Genomic DNA, 19,511 nt, shown 5'->3' with positions numbered 1-19,511 from the left:
GCTCTTGGCCCAGCTGCCCTAAATGAAGATAGTGAAGTAGCTAACATAAGGCTCCTCCACCTCAGCTAATTGCACCTGACATTACAAGTTCTGCGGGAACTGCTGCACTCTTTGTACACTCCACAGTGACCCTGGCCCTAATATAAACAAATTCCTAAGTGGACTTTATGAAAACCACAAAAATCAAGGTAACTTAGAACAACTTAAGCCCTCATCCAGCAAAGCACTTACTAGACTTCAAATACTTGGCTGGATTTGGGCCTTAATTGGCCTGAATTGCACATGGCAGATGGTTCCAGAGCATGGGAGGCTAGTGGGTCAACATGAGCTATATTTGTGGATTCTGCATAACAGCCAGCTCCATCCCTGTTCTCTTAAGCTCCTCAGTGTGATTCCCATCAGGGGACCTTTGGAGCCTTTACATTTGGGGTGGGGTACGCGGTTTTAAATGTAACATTCTTGCTTTGTAATTGTTGTAATGTCTATTATCTAGTAGCTTTAAACTGAGAGGGTGTGAGGTTTTTTAAGATGGAAATTGAAGGTAGTTTCGAAATACAGAAAATCAGAGCAGACATTTTGGCAGTAACACACACCACATAGTCCCATCAAACAGAAGGGTCAAGAGAGCACGTACAAATCCAGAAGTATGATAAAATAGCCTTACCAGATGGACGGCATGATCTATTTCTTCAGTAGTTATGCCTGGTTTCACCATCATGGCAGCAACATCCAGCACTTCTCTAGCAAGCTGCAAGTGAGACATCAGGAACTACTTATTCAAAAACATACACAGCCTGAGCCACTAGAACACTGAGTAACCCCCAAGGGTGGAGCAGTCAGTCAATCTCCTGTGGATACAACCAGAGTGCTAGGGAAGTTGTGCTAGGATGAAAGGGAAAATTGGGACTTTTGGATATCAATGGGACTTGTACTTCTAAATCACTCAGACACCTTGGAACATCCCACTCACTGTTTATAATTAATTGGACATAGAATCCTGAAATGAAACCACTTAATTAAACCTGGAAGTGTGGTTATTATCAAGAAACTAATTACAACTGGAAAGTTCTTATTCAACAGATCGACTTATTTCGGAGGCTGCTAGTCTTGTTAGCACCACCATCAACAACTATAAGAGAAGGGATGGAATTCTGTTCTCACTTATACATAGCCAATAATTCTGTTGATAAAGTTCCCATTGCAAAATCTTTGTTACTGGATATATCAGACCCAGAAAGTAGCCAGCTTGACTTCCAGATCTCAGGTTGATTTTGCAGTGGTGACAGGTAGAAAAATCTTTTCACTTACAAAATAAGCAAATCTGATCTGGAGTTGCTGGGAAACAAACAGAGGCAGAAGCATTCCAATTTTAGTCAGTCACTTTTCAGAGTATAACTGCACTTTCAAAGTTCACACCCTTAAGGTGAATGGTCATAAACTAGTAAAATCACGAGTTCTCTAGATTTATGGAGAGTATACACATTCTGTAACACAAACTCACCCTACACACTAACCGCATCCCTTCTATATCTTCAGAGGAGAGAATTTTTATTTGAGAAGTTCCTTTAAGTGCCTGTTCTGATTCAGACATACCTGAAAAAAAAAAAGATTATATTTAGGGTCAATTTTTACGTGTGCACGCGTGCGCATACACAGAGAGCACAAATCTCTTTTAACGTGCTTAAGGTAATACAAATGTACCTCCTTTCAACAAACACACTAGTCAAGGTTAACATTAACATCTGACCAACCTCAATTCACATGCCTTCCCACACAAACTCCCCAGGTCCTCACCTCCACACCAAACTCTCATCCATTTCCAGCATACGATCACCCATAATGCCCACAGCCAATTACTCAAAGTCTTGCTCAAACATACAATTTTAACTCCAACATCAGATGTTTTACGGAAACACACCTTTCTGTCTATTGGTAAAATACAGTAATATTGCAAAGGGTGGAGTTAAGGCTATATATTTGCATTTGACTGAAGAACTGGTTACAAGCTGGTTGAATGAATAATTTTCCACAGGAAGCAGAGAGCATTACAAAGGCTTGTGATAGTAGCTAACATTGTAACATCACTATAATAATTGCTGTACCTGTCCGATGGAAAAGTGTTCAACTTATTCCCACTGTGGCTTTGTGCAACATCAGTTTTATAATTTCAGTTAAAAATAAAAAATGACTATCAAAATCAATACTTTGTATTTTAATATGTAGTTTAATAACAAATAATTTAAGTTTGACTAAGGTTTAAAAATGAATTCTGAGTAACACTTTTTTTTATTGTCTAACATTAACTTATTAGCATTTCCCAACGTAAAAAAGGAGGAGGATCAAAATAATTAAAGAACCAAATAGGTTTTGAAGACTCTTTCTCTCCGTAAGTAAGAGCCTGGCACTAAAATGCCACGTGTCTTAGTTTGTCTGTCTTCTCCAATGACTGCTGTTAAAAAAACAAAAACAAATCATGCAAAAATATCTATAGACCCTTTTACAGTACATTTGCAGCAGGGTCCCTGATGTCACTGGGAATAGTTTCATGGAGTCAACTTTTGAAATAACCCTGGTTACATACAGGTACTTTGTTATTCAGTAAGGCACAGACCTAGTGCTATATTCTGAGAGAACAGAGTTCAAAATGCACCTGTGGATGACAACTTACTAGAAGTTCTGGAGTATCTATGAAACATATGCAACCTTATTGCTGAAAGGATTTTGTCACGAAAGGACTATTAAAGACAAATTCCTCTCTCCAGTTACTTTGTTATAAAAAGTTTCAAGAATACGTGCAGCCTAAATCAACAAAAGTAAAAATTTTAAATTCGATGCGTTTCAAATTACCTAGTGGGTGATCAGCATAATCTGGTCTCTGAATATAACTTGGCACAGGCCTCGTTGGCATCTAAATGAATCACAATCAAAGCTAGTTAGATTGTAAAAGCACTTATAGTCATAAAAACAAGCAAACACCCATATATAAAACTTAGTACAATTAAACCTGGCAAATCATACTCATTGCTAATCCCCACACCCTATAGTTTACACACACACACACACACACACACCCCTCTCTCTCTACTTATTTTTCAGCAAAGATTTAGCAGTAGAGCACTTTTCCGAACTCTCCTAATACTACGTCCTCTTTGCTTTTATACTACAGAATCTTTAGTAGCCTAATGTGAAACTTCATAAAAATCACACGTCACATGTCGATTTTGGGATGTGTTATCCCTGCTGTTTCACTGTGTTTGTTCACTTACTCCAACTTGCAAAATTCACTAATTGCAGATGGATCCTCCAGTTATTAGTACGAATTAGTGAGATTTTACTTTTTTCTTTTTTTTCCTTCATTTAAACATCCCATTTCTTATCGCTCTTTACTGGGGTTTCACACCATTCAATCTTCCAGCAACAAGTGGCCAAGAAGGCAAGGATCTAACTATGGTAATGCTGTGTTGTGCTGGCTAGTGATAGAATCAATATTCCCCATTCCCCCATCCCAATAAATGCACAGGATCTGGGATGTGATCAGGCCCAACTGGGTTGTTCTACCTACCCGCGCAGTACACTGAGAAAAACATCAGGAGGATACTTTGGTGATGCGGGCTACACTACAAGTAAATTTGATAGACAGAAGCACAAATAAAGTGTCACTAGGCCACCACGCCTGGATATAATCTGTAATGTATTTTAGAGTACTTGTTTCTTCTGTCCTTTCAATAGTTTAGGCTCCAATTCTGCAAATGCTTCGGCCTTGTCTACCCACAAATTTGCACCAGTTTAACTAAAGGTGTGTTTTAAAATGATTTAGTAAAACCAGCACAAAATCCTGTGTAGACCATTTTATTTCAGTTTAAGAATGGCCTAAACAGATTATGTGTAAATTGATTCATTACCAACTTAAACTAAACCAAAATAAGACACTCAAATCAAAATATGAGTGTCTACACAACGTTTTGTGCCGGTTTCACTAAACCAGTTTTTAAACTCATTAAAATTATGCCAGTGCAACTTTCTCATGTAGACCATCCATTACACACAAGCGTAACTTCACACACCATGAAAAGTCCCACTGACTGAGAAGAAACTACTCACTGCATAAAGTCAAACACGTATGGAAGTTTTTGCAAGATCAGGAGCTTAATTTTTTAATGCTTTGTAGCCATGGGAACAATAGTGTGGTGTTGGCAGCAATACTGTTGCAGGAGCAAACAGCTCGGATGTATCATAAACCCATCACTTTCAATGGGATTTAGGTGCAAAAGTTTGAAAATGTATCCCAATATAGTTTCACAAATTTCCAACAAACCTAAGTTTTGTTTATTTGGGGATTTTTTAATTATTCTCCTTTCTCCCCTTACTCTCCTGTAGTGGGATTAATTTCCAACCTCTATTATTTTAACTCGTGCATTCTTTATGATTATCCTTCCCATTTTTCACCATAAAATGTCCCATACCAGACATCATGAATGGAAGGACCATACTAGGTAGTCTTAAAAATATATACATACACACACACATACACACACGTAATAATACACATATGTAACCATTTTCTCTGAATGACTCAATTGCCAAGGACTTTCCCTCCTGATTTCATTGTTGAAAACATCTGAAAAAAAATAATCAGATATTATTTCTGCCACTTGTAATAGACACAACGTAGCTACTTACTAGGGGATAATGTGGCCTAAGTTTACCAGTATATCGATAACCTGCCCAGGGATCTGTGTTAATGTCATCTTCCACAGTCCAAGACGAAACTTCACGTTTAGTTTTTTCATCTTCTGCAAAATAAAAAAAAACCTAAATTTCAGGATATTGGGACAAACTAACTTCCTATTCCAAAAATCTGGAGAGTATTGAAAGGTGGCCTGAAAGGACAAAACATCTCGATTTGCACTTTTTTTCTTCTTTTTTTGCTTCTTTACAATATTCACAAAAAAGTCTGAAAGTGTATTTGTTTGTTTTCAACTTTGTTTTCCCTAGTTTTTTTTTTACATTAGAAGTGTAGGTCTTGTCTACCTTGTTTTTACTCTAAGGAAAATGCAAGGATTTGTAGGACAATGATATTGGAGACACCAAGCAAGCGAAATCTAATTACTGAGGGGAAGTGATTTTCATTCAGACTCCCCAATACTCTGTTCTGTGTTGTTTTTATTAACTCTTGGGAGACAATACATCTCTGCCCCTTCGGTTAAGGCAGCGGTTCTCAAACTTTAGCAATCTGAGGACCCCCATTTTTATTTAAAAATGTTCACTGATCCCCAAACTCACCACTCAGCCCCAGACCCCGCCCCCACTCCACTGCTTCCCCCAAGGCCCCACTACAGTGGCATAGCCACCATGGGATATTTGGGTGGGCCCCAACTTCAGGTGGGCAGGCAATTATGGGGGAGCTGGGAGGGCAGCCTTCCCCCACCCCTGCAGCCGGGCTTGTTGGGGGCCATGGGTGGACCTTCTGGCCAGAGGCACCCTGGGGCCCCAGGCACGCACCCAGCTCTGGGAGGAAATGCTGCTTTCAGGCGTGTATGACTCTTGGCTCCCTTCCAGGTCCTACCACCCATGCCAGGCCTGGTTCCCCCAGGCAGCAGGCCTACAGTTTTTGAATATCTCCTCTACCGCCACCAGCCGCCTGCTCACTCACCCTCCTCCTATGGCAGATTAGCTACCGGGCCAACCCGGGGCCCCAGAAAAATGGGCACTCTCATGCCCCAACCCGCTCAGCACTCCTGCTGAGGAGCGGGGTGGGAGCGTGGGGGCTTGCCCCACTCCAACTGCCCCACCAGTGCTCCAGTCTGAGAGCAGGGTTGAGGCATGGGGGCTTGCCCCGCTCCACCCACCCAGCCCTGGCAGGAGCGCTGGGCAAGCAGAGCAGGACAAGCGCTTGGACCAGAGCACAGCTGGGGCTGGGGAGTGGGCCTGGATGCTAAGTGGGTTGGCCATGGCCCACCCGTGGCTATGCCTCTGCCCCACTCCCACCCCTCCTCTTCCCCGCCTCTTTCCGCCCCCTCCTCCAAGCGTGCCCAGTCCCTGCTCCTCTCTCTCCCTCCCAGCACCTCCTGCATGCTGCTGAATGGCTGTTCTGCAGAGTGCAGGAGGCCCTGGGATGGAGAGGGAAGAGTTGATCAGCAGGGCCAGGAGCCCCAGACATGACTCTCAGACCCCTTGGAGTACCCTCGCAGACCCCCAGGGTTCTGCCAACCTCAGTTTCAGAAACACTGGGTTATGGGATTCTTGTTTTGTTTTGTAGCCGAATTAAAAGTTTCCTTCTTACAGAAAGAGAAGAGACTAGAGAGAGGCCATCCTTCCCTCCATGCCCTTCAAAGTAGTGCAGTAAGTTCCCTCCGTCATGCGTAACCCCAAGCTAATGCAATACAGTTCTTTATCAGTTTTCCAAGAGAGCTGGAGGAGATGACTGGAGTACAAGAATACCATAGAGAGATAAGAGGATTAACTCATGGGTAAGGGAGTAGCCTTGCTGCATCATCTTTACCTAGCGACATGATTACTTGTTTCTGCTTTCCCATTTTGAGATCTCAGGAGTATGAGAACAGACTGCCATGGCAAACCCAATGATGTAAGTTCATCAGAGTCTGCGTGTCTAGTGTTGAGCATCTACCCAAATGATGGCTGATAAACAAAGATTTTTGTTCTTTAGGTGAATCCCGCATGGGACAATTTAAAAAAAAAATAGTTTTCAGGTTTGCATTTTCTGAAAAGCTTTAATAAAGTACTATTTAGAATTATCTTGAATTATCCATTAGAACTCAGGAGTTAGTGGCATCAGGGGAAGGGGAACTGGAAGAGTCAGGACCAGTGAAGAACTGCTCAGGTGCTCTCAGGCCTTTACGCTGTTGTGAAGTGAGTAGCTTTACACTGAGCTGTCAAAACTGTCACTGACAAGTGGGCAGGAGCACTGTGGGATTGCACTGGGAGGATTAATTGCACCACTGCATCTAAAATATTTGCATTTCTTGTCTATACTGCCATTGCAATGGTGCAAAGTGATCCAATACTGAATGCTACAGTGGCAAGAGTTGCCTGGGGAGAGTCTAAATTAGAAAAATTCATTAGTGTTTTTCTGTGCTGCTCCCAAACAATAAAAACACATATGACAATTTATTCTGGGAACAAGAGTCTTACTGATCTTAAGATAGGTAAGGTGGGGGTGGGGAGAAGGAAGTCAAGAGTTTGGCTTCAATCCCTCTCACTTATTTTTAATGCCGATTCCCCTTTCATCCATTTCTTTGTTGTTGTGTATTTTTCTTCCCCACACACTTCTAAGGCAGCCCTCCCAGCCCCCGCATAATTGCCCGCCCACCCAAATGTCAGACTGTTATGAGTAACGTATCCAGTCAGAGCAAATGGATCATAACAACCAAAGTAGAGTGATTTGAATATATGAAGTATTGTTATCGAGAGGTAACCACACAGGCATGTAAATTAGACACCCACAATCAGAGTTCAAGGAACTGTACACACACAACAACTCTACAGTTGTGGAACACACAAATGAGTTCATCCAAGGGAAAATTTGCCAGCCTTTTTCTGCGCCAACGCTACCGATCGGGGAACCTGTAGCGTAGGCCAAGTGCATATATTTCTACTACTGTGCCACCCACTAAAAACTCTAAAACCTGGTTTCACCACAGCTGCCACCACTGGTAGCGCTAGTGTAAAAAGATGTTACAGAGCTTTTCTACATACATAAGCACTAAATGTCCAGCACAGCTGTACTCTGATTGGCTGTCTGGGACATTTCCATTTTAGCATAACCATTCAAACTTTCTTTTTTTTTTTTTTGGCCTCAGGCATTAAAAATACAAAAAGTCTGGCAATGTCTCAATGCCATAACTTGTTCTCCTTTCTCTGTTCACAGTTTAGCTCTCAGCAATATTTCAGTCACACACGGGTGTGGCATGAATACAAGAGATTTATATGTCACAAGTCTTTACTTTTACCTAGATCTATAGTAACAGTTTAGAGCCGAAGCTGAATCTCAGATGAGCAGTGCACGCTGCCAGGTACCTCAGAAAAATCCACAGCCATGCTTACGCATGCATGTACATTAGTGAATATGCAGAGTACACTGTATAACTTAAGGCAGCATATAGCCCTTATTTTGCATTTTGAAACTAGACTGAAGAAAAAAAAAACCACTTGCAATAGCATGAATAGTTGATCTTGATATACAAATTCAAGACTGGATAAGGAGCTTACTTACTTGCTTTCTTGTGTAGTAACTTGTGAGTGGCCCAGCTTCCCTTAAAACATTCCTGAAAATGAAAATATAAAAATCACGGTTGTCTGGGACAGAATGTGACCTCCACAAAATGGATGACAAACTATATTTAACAAGGATTCTATTATCTACTTTAGCAAACACTCAAGAAAACTACTTTAACTGCCAGTGTTAAGACTGGAAAATACTGTATTCAACTGGTTTATAATGCAAAAGGGAGGGAACCGAGCCAAACAGCTGCAACCATTCCATTACAGCAAGTTGATTTCCTCTCATCTCCTTGATATTGTCCCAGTATTACTTTTCTGTGTAACCAACCACTATAGTTGCAACAAGGATGATATAGTATCGGGCAGTTCATAGAATCACAGCAGTCAGAGGTAAAAAGGTTCATTCAATCATCCAGTCCACCTCCCTGCCAATGCATGCTTGGTGCTTACCACATTTCCTAGTGTTTCAAGTCGGAGGGGACATGTGCAGGAGAGTTTCTCTAGCATAGGAAGTGATTTGCAAGATGAAAATGTTTGGGAACCAGACCTGGGACCACGATGGTCCCCTCCCTGGGCTGTTGGGGCAGGATAATTCCTCTTGTAGCATGCATTCTGCCTGCCTCTGTTAGGGCGCCTCTGTAGGGGCAGCAACAGGGTTCAACTAGCATGATGTGCGCACAGATGAAAAATATATGGGTATATGTGTGCAGGCATGCACTAGACCAGAGGTGGGCAAACTACGGCCCGCGGGCCACATCCGGCCCACAGGACCGTCCTGCCCGGCCCCTGAGCTCCAGGCTAGGGAGGCTAGCCCCGCCCAGTCTCAGTGCGCTGCGCGGCCAGTGGCCTGACCCGCCGCTCCTGCCAGGCAGCGTGGCTGGCTCCAGCATGGTAAGGGGGCGGGGAGTCCCTGGGGGCAGACAGGGAGCAGGGGACAGTTGGATGGGATGGAGGTTCGGGGGGGGAGGGGTGTGCGATCAGGAAACGGGGGCTGGATAGGGCATGGGAGTCCCGGGGGGCCTGTCAGGGCTGTGCATAGGGGTTGGGGCAGTCAGGGGACAGGGAGAAGGGGGGGTTGGATAGGGAGTGGGCTTCCAGGGGGCCAGTTAGGGAGGGGTCCGGGGGGTGGTGGTCAGGGGTCAAGGAGTGGCGGGGGTTGGATGGGTCGGGGATTCTGAGGGGGGCACTCAGGGGGCAGGAAGTGGGGGGGGGCAGTCAGGGTCCAGGCTGTTTGGGGGGGCACAGCTTTCCCTACCCGGCCCTCCATATAGTTTTGCAAACCCCATGTGGCCCTCGGGCCAAAAAGTTTGCCCACCCCTGCACCAGACAGAGAGAAAAGAAATAGAAAATAGAGAAAAATGAATGGAGATAGTGAACCTGAATGTAAAGCATGGCAAGAGTGTGAGTAAATGGGAGGATGCGTTTGGGGAGAAGAGAGAGAGGGAAAATGTGGATGGAAAGAAGAGTGAATACAGGACTTCATGGGAATAGGAAAAAGCAAAGGAAGGAATCAGCACTGAATGGGCGGGCAGGGTGGTATAGTGAATGGTGGGGAAAGACAGAACGGATAAGAGTTGAAGGAGAGAAACAGAGGCTAAGGAAAGGATTTGGGGGCAAGCAATAGATTAAGGTAAAAAACAGTGAGGGAAGAAGAGATTAAAATAGAAGGGTGGATGAATAAAAGTGCTGAAAAGGAACCTCCTTCAGCCCTCGCTGGCAGGCCAATATATGCCATTTCTAAATGGGGCTGGTACTTGGGAGGAAGACAGCAGAAAAGCTGAAAACTAAGTTATTTCCTGTTAGAACTGCAGATGGATTTCTGTGAGTAGGGAAAGAGGTGGATTTGACAGCAATGGGTTATGTGTGAGATTTTTTTTACAGGCACTCAGGCCTTGTCTCCACTTGCGACAGCATGTGCCCTATATGTAAGCTACATGCCACAGTGAAAAAACAAACTCCCCACACAATGCAATATATTATCTACACAAAGTAGTACAAGGCTTTGGCAGGGGTTGGGCGACAGCGGGTAAAGTTCCTACGGTGGAAAAAGGCTTCAGCGGTGAGGAGCTGTTGGAGCCTTTCCCTGCTGCCTCCTCCTACCAGAGCCTTGCCCCACCACTGGAGCCTTTCAGCGTGGCATGGAAAGGCCCCAGCAGCAGGGAGGCAGTGGGACCCGACACTGCTGAAAGTAGCAGCATAGGCATGGGAGGCACTGTTTGGGTGTGTAGAGAGCCATGTAAAGTATATACCAGGGGTGGGCAAACTATGGCCCAGGGGCTGCATCTGGCCCTTCAGACGTTTTAATCCAGCCCTCAAGCTCCTGTCGGGGAGCAGGGTCCAGGGCTTGCCCCATTCCAATGCTCAAGCCAGGAGCGGGGTTGGGGGCTTGCCCCACCCCACACATGCTGTGGCTCCACGCACTCCAGGAAGCACTGTCATGTCCTCGGAATCCTACACATGGGGCAGCGAGGAGGGCTCCACACACTGCCCCCACCCCAAGCACCGTCTCCATAGCTCCCAATGGCCGGGAACTGCAGCCAATGGGAGCTGCCTGGCCGCACTTCCACATAGGAGCCTGGGGGGGGGGGGGGGGGTGCCCCAACACCCTGCCCCAGCCCTGATCCACCTCCCATGCCCCAACACCCCTCGGTCCCAGCACACTCCTGCACCCCCAACCCCTCATCCCCAGCCCCATCCCAGAGCCCACACCCCCAGCTGGAACTGCACCCCCTCTGCACCCCAACCCCTGCCCCAGCCCGGAGCCCTCTCCCTCACCCTGAACTCATTTCTGGCTCCACCCCAGAGCCCACACCCCCAGTCGGAGTCCTAACCCCCTCCTGCACCCCAACCCCCAATTTCGTGAGCATTCTTTGTCGACCATTCAATTTCCATACCCGATGTGGCCCTAGGGCCAAACAGTTTGCCCACCTCTGGTATATACCCTAAGGTTCTGGCATATTTTTACTCACTTAAGCAGTGCCTCGCTATCTACAATGCTATTCATACCCATGCTCGGGGGCATGCAGTCTACGTACTCTACACTCCACCTTACGTGTAGACATAGTCACACACAACACATGCATGCATCATATATACTGTGTGTATGCATCCATGCATCACACGATACCTTTCAAGTTGTTCATTCAGTCTCACACTGATCAGTTGCCTAAAGAGTATGGTCAGGCTGCCTGACTCTTCCACGGCAGCCCTTGATGAAAGTCACTGACTTTCTACACTGTGCTAAGCATCGCATATCTCTAAACAGCAGATATTTAGTCTTTCTCCATATATCTGAAAGCCTAATTACAAATGGTGTTCTATTCTTAGCTCTAAACTTTCTGTTCTTGTAGAAGAAAGTCTAATTCACAAGAAGATTTTTTTGTTTGTATTTAATCACATTAACTGTTTGGAAGAGGGCAATTCCATTGATTTACTTCAACAGCTGGAATTTCCGAGAAAAAATAAGCACTTTTTTCCTTTATAAGGAAAGCCTAGTGCTACTGATGAATCATCATAATTTTAAACTGCTAGCCATAGCCAGCAATTTATTAAAACCAGTGTGTGCACATACTCAACCCCTGACTACTACAACAGGTCTGAAAACTACAGGGTGCAATTTAACACTAAAATGAAGACACCCGTCCCTCCTCCCCGAAAAAAAAAAAAGAAAGAGAGAGAGAGAGAGAGAGAGATACCCCCAATTAGCCTCTCTCTTCCTGGGTGGTGAAGTGTGGGGGCATGAGGGAGGAGACGAGACTATACACATGGACTCACAAATTTTAAACAAGTGTAGCTATGTTTGAAAACAATGACTGGCTTCAATGGGAGAAGTTACTTTTAAAGGGACATGATCAACTTAAAATCTAATCAATTAAAAAAAGTTAAAAGCTATTTCAAGAATCATTTTCTATGAGTCCTTCTGACAATTTGTGGTTACAGTCATGTGAACCTATTTTTTCCAAATGTATTTCTCTCCTCTTTTGCTGTATGAGAGCGCCACATAAAGGGGAAAACTAACTTGTAGAGGAAACAGTGAAAATTACTACATACAAAATAAACTGAAAAACTGTCCTCAGCTCTTGGCTACTGTAATCTTAGATAGAACTGTAACTTTAATTTGATGTTGTCCCTTTCAAATTCACACATTTATTTTGGCTTCAGAACACTACAAACAATTACAGTAATTCTGTACCTAGACATGAGCTCAACCTGATGCTCACTAGGAGAAACGTGTTCAACTTACCTTTCTGGATTCAAGTTAACGGACTACAATCAATATTAAATCTGTGGGATTATTTCCCTTTCAGAGATAGTTTCTGTCAATTGGTCCAATTGGCTTCTCCCTCAGGGAGCCAGCTCAACATCTGCTGATTGAAATGTTGATATAGGTATGCACTGTAGCATTGATGTGTTGCCAACAGCATTTTCTGGCACATGTGTACGACAAATGATGGTTAAATGTTATGTTACATGCTCTGTTTACTGATTATATGCAAGAAAAGCTGTAAAACGGACAATTCTACAACATATTCACGGACCTGCTCTTCACAGAGCAAATGTCAGGTTAGATCTTGCTGCAGCAGTCATTCCAGATACTTCTATCTATTATACTTGAATGGTCCCCATTACCATGGTCCCTGAGAACCTCCATCTTTTGTAGATTTATCATCACAACAAACCTGTGAGGTAGAGAAGCACTAGTATCTCAACTTTACGCAAGAGGAACTGCGGCACGGAGATACTAAGTGTCACACAGGTAGGATGTGGTGGAGCAGAGATTTGAAACTGGGCCACCAGCATCCTAAATACTGGACCATACTTCCTCTCACAATCTTTACAAGAAACACCCACACCTCCTTTTAAATATTTACAAAATCATTTCTTGCAGTCTGAGACTTGAATTCAATCAAAAAGAATGCAAGTCATAGGAGGGGATTAAGGCTTCTCTAGAAATGTTGCAGCTGTGCCATTTTAGCACTGTCCTATAGACACTTACTACAGTGACGCAAGAACCCCTTCCATTGCTGTAGTAAATCTACCTCTCCAAAAGGCCGATGGAAGAATTTTTCCATCAACCTACTGCTGTCTACACTGGGGCTTAGGTCAGCTTAATTATATAAGAACAGCCATACTAGATCAGACCAAAGGTCCATCTAGCCAGTATCCAGCGGCCAATGCCAGGTGCCCCAGGGGGAATGAACAGAACAGGTAATAAAGTGATCCATTTCCTGTCGCCCGTTCCCAGCTTCTGACAAACAGAGGTTATGGACCCCAACCCTGCCCATCCTGGCTAATAGCCACTGATGGACCGATCATCAATGAATTTATCTAGTTCTTTTTTGAGCCCTGTTATAGCCTTGGCCTTCACAACAGCCTCTGGCAAGGAGTTCCACAGGCTGACTACGTGTTGTGTGAAGAAATACTTCCCTTTGTTTGTTTTAAACCTGCTGCCTATTAATTTCATTTAGTGACCCCTACTTCCTGTGTTAGGAGGAGGAGTAAATAACACTTCCTTATTTACTTTCTCCACACCAGTCATGATTTTATAGAGCTCTATCATATCCCCCATTAGTCATCTCTTTTCCAAGATGAAAAGTCCCCATCTTATTAATCTCTCCTCACATGGAAGCTGGTCCGTACTCCTAGTCATTTTTGTTGCCCTTTTCTGAACCTTTTCCAATTCCAGTACATCTTTTTTGCAATGGGGCGACCACATCTGCACACAGTATTCAAGATGTGGGTGTACCATGGATTTATATAGAGACAATAGGATATTTTCTGTCTTATTATCTATCCCTTCCTTGATGATTTCCAACATTCTGTTCATTTTTTGAGTGCTGCTGCACACTGAGTGGATAATTTCAGAGAACTATCCACAATGACTCCAAGATCTCTTTCTTGAGTGGTAAGAGCTAATTTAGACCCCATCATTGTATATGTATAGTGGGGATTATGCTTTCCAATGTGCATTACTTTGCATTTATCAACACTGAATTTCATCAGCCATTTTGTTGCTCAGTCACCCAGTTTTGTGAGATCCTTTTGTAGCTCTTCGCAGTCTGCTTGGGACTATCTTGTGTAGATTTGTATCAAATGCAAATTTTGCCACCTCACTGTTTTACCCCTTTTTCCTGATCATTTATGAATATGTTAAATAGGACCGGGCCCAGTACAGACCCCTGGGGGATACCACTATTTACCTCTCTCCATTCTGAAAATGAACCATTTATTCCTATCCTTTGTTTCCTATCTTTTAACCACTTACCAATCCACGAGAGGACCTTCCGTCTTATCCCATGACATCTTACTTTGCTTAAGAGCATTTGGTGAGGGGCCTCGCCAAAGGCTTTCTGAAAATCTAAATACATTATATCCACTGGATCCCCATTGTCCGCATGCTTGTTGACATCCTCCAAGAATTCTAGTAGATTGGTAAGGCATGATTTCCCTTTACAAAAAACACGTTGACTCTTCCCCCAACAAATTATGTTCATCTATGTACCTGACTATTCTGTTTACTACAGTTTCAACCATTTTGCCCGGTACTGAAGTCAGCTTATGGGTCTGTAATTGCCGGGATCCCCTCTTGAGCCCTTTTTAAAAACTGGCATCACATTAGCTATTCTTCAATCATTTGGTACAGAAGCTGATTTAAACGATAGGTTACAAACTACAATTAGTAGTTCTGCAATTTCACATTTTGAGTTCCTTCACAACTCTTGGGTGAATACTATCTGGTCCTCGTGACTTATTACTGTTTAGTTTATCAATTTGTTCGAAAAACCTCCTCTAATGACACCTCAATCTGCAACCGTTCCTCAGATTTGTCACCTAAAAAGAATGGCTCAGGTTTGGGAATCTCCCTCACATCCTCAGCCATGATGATCAAAGGAAAGAATTGATTTAGTTTCTCTGCAATGGCCTTATCGTCTTTGAGTGCTCCTTTAGCATCTCGATCACCCAGTGACCCCACTGGTTATTTAGCAGGCTTCCTGCTTCTGATGTACTTTAAAAAAAAAAAGTATGCTATTACTTTGAGTCTTTGGCTAACTGTTCTTCAAATTATTTTTTGGCCTTCCTAATTATATTTTTACACTTCATTTGCTAGAATTTATGCTCCTTTTTATTTTCCTCGCTAGGATTTAACTTTCACTTTTTGAAGGATGCTCTTTTGTCTCTCACTGCTTCTTTCACTTTGTTCTTTAGCCATAGAGGCCCTTTTTTGGTTCTCTTACTATGTTTTTTAATTTGGGGTATTCATTTAAGTTGAACCTCTATTGTAGCATCTTTAAAAAGTTTCCATGCAGCTTGCAGGGCTTTTACTTTTGGCACTATAACTTTTAATTTCTGTTTAACTAACTTGCTCATTTTTGTGAAGTCCCACTTTCTGAAATTAAATGCTACAGCATTGGGCTGCTGTGGCGTTTCCCACCACCAGGATGTTAAATTTAATTTTATTATGGTCACTATTACCAAGCGGTCCAGCTATATTCACCTCTTGGAGCAGATCCTGTGCTCCACTTAGGATTAAAACAAGAATTGCCTTTCCTCTTGTGGGTTCCAAGTAGGGTGACCAGACAGCAAGTGTGAAAAATTGGGATGGGGGGTGGGGGGAGAATAGGAGCCTATATAAGAAAAAGACCCAAAAATCGGGACTGTCCCTATAAAATCGAGACATCTGGTCACCCTAGTTCCAGGACTAGCTGCTCCAAGAAACAGTCATTTAAGGTGTCAAGAAACTTTATCTCTGCATACTATCCTGAGGTGACATGTACCTAGTCAATATGGGGATAGTTGAAATCCACCATTATTATTCTTATTATTGAGTTTTTTATTTTTATAGCCTCTCTAATCTCCCTGAGCATTTCAGAGTCACTTTCATCATCCTGGTCAGGTGGTTGGTAATATATCCCTACTACTCTAGTCTTATTATTAGAGCACGGAATTTCTATACATAAAGAGTCTATGGTACAGTTTGGTTCATTTAAGAATTTTACATTTGATAGCTAGGTCGACCTAACTTTCGAGTGTAGGCCAGCCCTATGGCTTAAGAGTGTTTACCAAAAACTACATCCTACAACCTGAAGTCACACAATGAGAATAGCCACTGTCAGCTTTTGCCTATATGGCAGAGATAGCTCTGGCACCTGTATCACAAGGTGCTGTCTTCAGTGCTGCTTTTCAGGGTTTTTAAAATAGTTCATGTACACAAGCAACACTGTTCTATTCCACCAACCATTAAGGAGTTTTGAGCAGTCCCACTGATTCTGATGAAAGCTTATTAACATGGTTCTCACAATATGAAGCACTATGCTGAGGAGTAAGTGACTGCGGGATCAGGCCTATAGTTGTTCAGAAAGAATCCACTAAAAGGAGGCGTAGATATTCTATTTCTTATTACTGTGGCTGGAGCTGCAGAAGACAGCGTTTCTCTCAATCTAAAAACTTGTCAGGTCACACTAGCAACCAAAATGCATGACAAATATGCGACAAAATACAGGACAAATTTGGGTTGTCACATAACAGGGGGCAGATATAAAGGTTTTAACTATGAACCTGTTTTAAACAGTGCTGCATCAATTAAATAAAACAGTTTAGTAATCAACAAGAAAATTGGAAAAAAAAAAATTCTACCACGTGAAAGCATAAATTCTAATAGGGGTAATCAGCAGGTTTGACCTCTTGGTTCTGAAAGTCCCCGGTAACTGTTATCCTCTTTGTAAGCCAACATTAGAAGGGAACTTTGCACATACTTTGCCAACAGGTTACACAACCAGGGTAGATTAAAATCAATTTAAAAAAAAAATTATTTAAATTGGATTTTTTTTTTTTTGATAAAATGCTTTTTTGCGGAAAAAAAAAACCTATCTAAAGATAGTTTTAATTAAGATACATTATAGCTCAAAGATATCTCATCATGGAATAGGGATTATAAATTCTAATGCTATAGTATGAGACAGTATATTCATGTCATGTTTAAGAAAAGTCCTGTAAATGAGTTCTAATAGTTCATGGATTAGGGACTCAATCTTATGGAGTTCCAGGGGCTTCTGTATAGATTATTTAGGTTAATCTTTCTATCTACCCAATGGGACTCAGTTCTTAGTCTAAAAGATACTATCAGAGATGCTTAGTTTTGCAGTTCTCAAACTGTGGATTTATGTCTTCAGAGATAATATGCTTGTTAACAGCAATAAATAAATAAAATAAAATAGAGGTGAGAAGTAACAGACCTCAACCCTATTTTCCCTCTGCAAATTTGTGTACACAGAGTCAATCCCCTACCTCTCTCTAAAAGGCCAAAGTTCCAAAAAGTTCAGTGAATAGAGGATTTTTTAGAGCAGAATAGATCTGGACAAGGAGAAGAAGTCTGGCGATAAATGTGAGAAGGGAGGGACAGACAGAAGAAACAAAAGTGGAACTGTTTGAGCAGCATATTCCAGAAGTCTCGAGGACTTTCTGAGTGTAGCCTTCATTGATTTGAGATCTACCATACCATTCTCTCACTAGAAGGGAAAACCTATAATGGCAGGAGGCCACAAAACAGATTCAGTTTGGGAATATTTGAATGAAGTTCCTCTACCTATGGGTAAGACAGGCATAGGTGCAAAATGCAAACAGTGCAACAAAGAAATGCAAGGCCTAGTTGCCCGAATGAAACAACTTCATGAGAAGTGTTCCTTCTCGGGAGGAAGCCGCGTTGATGATGATGAAAGGAACGTGTCTGAACATGCAGGATCTTCAGGTTGGTACCCTTTTTTATTTCCTACTTCTTTCTTAAGGACTGCCTGTCTTCCTTCTGGACTATTCTTGAATTCTCATGTTTGAGAAAAAAATATAGTTATTACTCTATGATACTATCATTTTAGATGCAGTTGTGATAAAAAATAAATAGCTGAAATAGGCAGATCTTCCTTTTACAATTTCACCTTTAAAGTAGTACTGAGTGTCAGCGAATGCAATGAGTAATACTAAATGAGCAGTATGATAATAATAATTAAATAACTGCATTGACTTATTTGTTTAGGAGAATCCATCCTCAACATACAGGATTCTGAAGACTATCCACCTTCAAGATCACCATCATTTTCTACAGTTTTGGAGTTATCCGCCAATGATAGTGTTTCAGTCACATCATGTATGTCACATAGCAAAAAGAAAAAACTTCCATTGTCCAGAAACAACTATAGATAAGCTTGTGATACCAGCAGATTACAGAAAGAGGTAAGTGATGAAAAAATTGCCCAGTTTGTTTATGCAACAAAGTTTTCTCCTTTCCATATGTTTGAGAACCCACACTTTATTAACACGGTTCAGTCATTAAGACCAGGATATAGTACACCCAACAGAGCAGATATTGCAAGCAAACTGCTGGATAAAGTATATGAAAGAGAAATTGAGCAGTGTGCAAAAGGTCTAGAGGGTGAAATTGTTAACCTGAGTCTTGATGGGTGGAGCAACATCAATATGATCCTGTTGTACGTGCTTGTGTGACAACAGAAGAAGGATATGTCTTCCTTACAGAAAGAACTGATACATCAGGAAATGCACACACAGCAAAATACTTACAAGAAGTAGCAGTAAAAGCCATAGCAAACTGTGGGGAAAAAAATTCAAATGTCTACCACGCAGCTTGGTCGCAGACAATGCTTCAAATGTATCCAAGATGAGAAGAAATTATTTAGAAGAGAGTCCCAAGCTAATAACATATGGATGCAGTGCTCTTATTTGATGCACCTCCTAACCAAAGACTTCAGTGTTCCAGAAATCAAGGCTAATGTTATTGAAATTGCAAAATACTTCCATAACAACCCCTTTGCAGCAGCTGCTCTGAAAAAAAGGGCGGAACCAAGCGAACTCTCCCACAAGACATGCGACAGAACTCAACAGTGGACTGTTCTGATCACTATCTCAAACCCGGCCTAATCTGATGACAGTTTGTGTCTGAAATCATGAACACATAGATGGCACCGTCACAGCCAAAGTTGTCAACATTGGGCTTAAGAGAAATGTTGAACACATGCTGAGTACCCTGAAGCCCATTTCTGTAGCCTTGAACAAAATGCAGGGAAATAGCTGTCTTATTGCTAATGCTGTTGAAATTTGGAAGGAACTGAGTGAGATCTTAAAATGAGAATATGCAATGACAGAGTTAAATTACAAGCATTAAAAAAGCAAATGGGACAAGCACTATCTCCAGCTCATTTTCTTGCAAATATTCTCGATACACGGTACCAGGGTCAAACCTTAACTGCTGAAGAAAAGGAGTT

The 19,511-nt window shown here is 42.4% G+C and overlaps 1 protein-coding gene across 2 annotated transcripts in view; it reads right to left on the bottom strand.

Annotated features, from left to right (window-relative positions):
- The window catches only part of METAP1 (methionyl aminopeptidase 1), a 41,019-nt gene that overhangs the window by 14,925 nt on the left and 6,583 nt on the right, over positions 1-19,511 (bottom strand). For both annotated transcript variants that reach the window (XM_077815054.1, XM_077815055.1), the window contains exons 2-6: positions 8,234-8,285; positions 4,681-4,793; positions 2,848-2,908; positions 1,502-1,593; positions 665-748 (exon numbers count right to left, since the gene is read on the bottom strand). In XM_077815054.1, the coding sequence (XP_077671180.1) occupies positions 665-748; positions 1,502-1,593; positions 2,848-2,908; positions 4,681-4,793; positions 8,234-8,285 (402 nt within the window). The remainder of the gene's footprint in view (positions 1-664; positions 749-1,501; positions 1,594-2,847; positions 2,909-4,680; positions 4,794-8,233; positions 8,286-19,511) is intronic.

The sequence above is a fragment of the Eretmochelys imbricata genome, chromosome 4 (genome assembly GCF_965152235.1).
Source record: "Eretmochelys imbricata isolate rEreImb1 chromosome 4, rEreImb1.hap1, whole genome shotgun sequence".
Lineage (NCBI taxonomy): Eukaryota > Metazoa > Chordata > Testudines > Cheloniidae > Eretmochelys > Eretmochelys imbricata.
The sequence above is the reverse complement of the archived record's forward strand: the minus strand, read 5'-3'. Positions and strand labels throughout refer to the sequence as shown.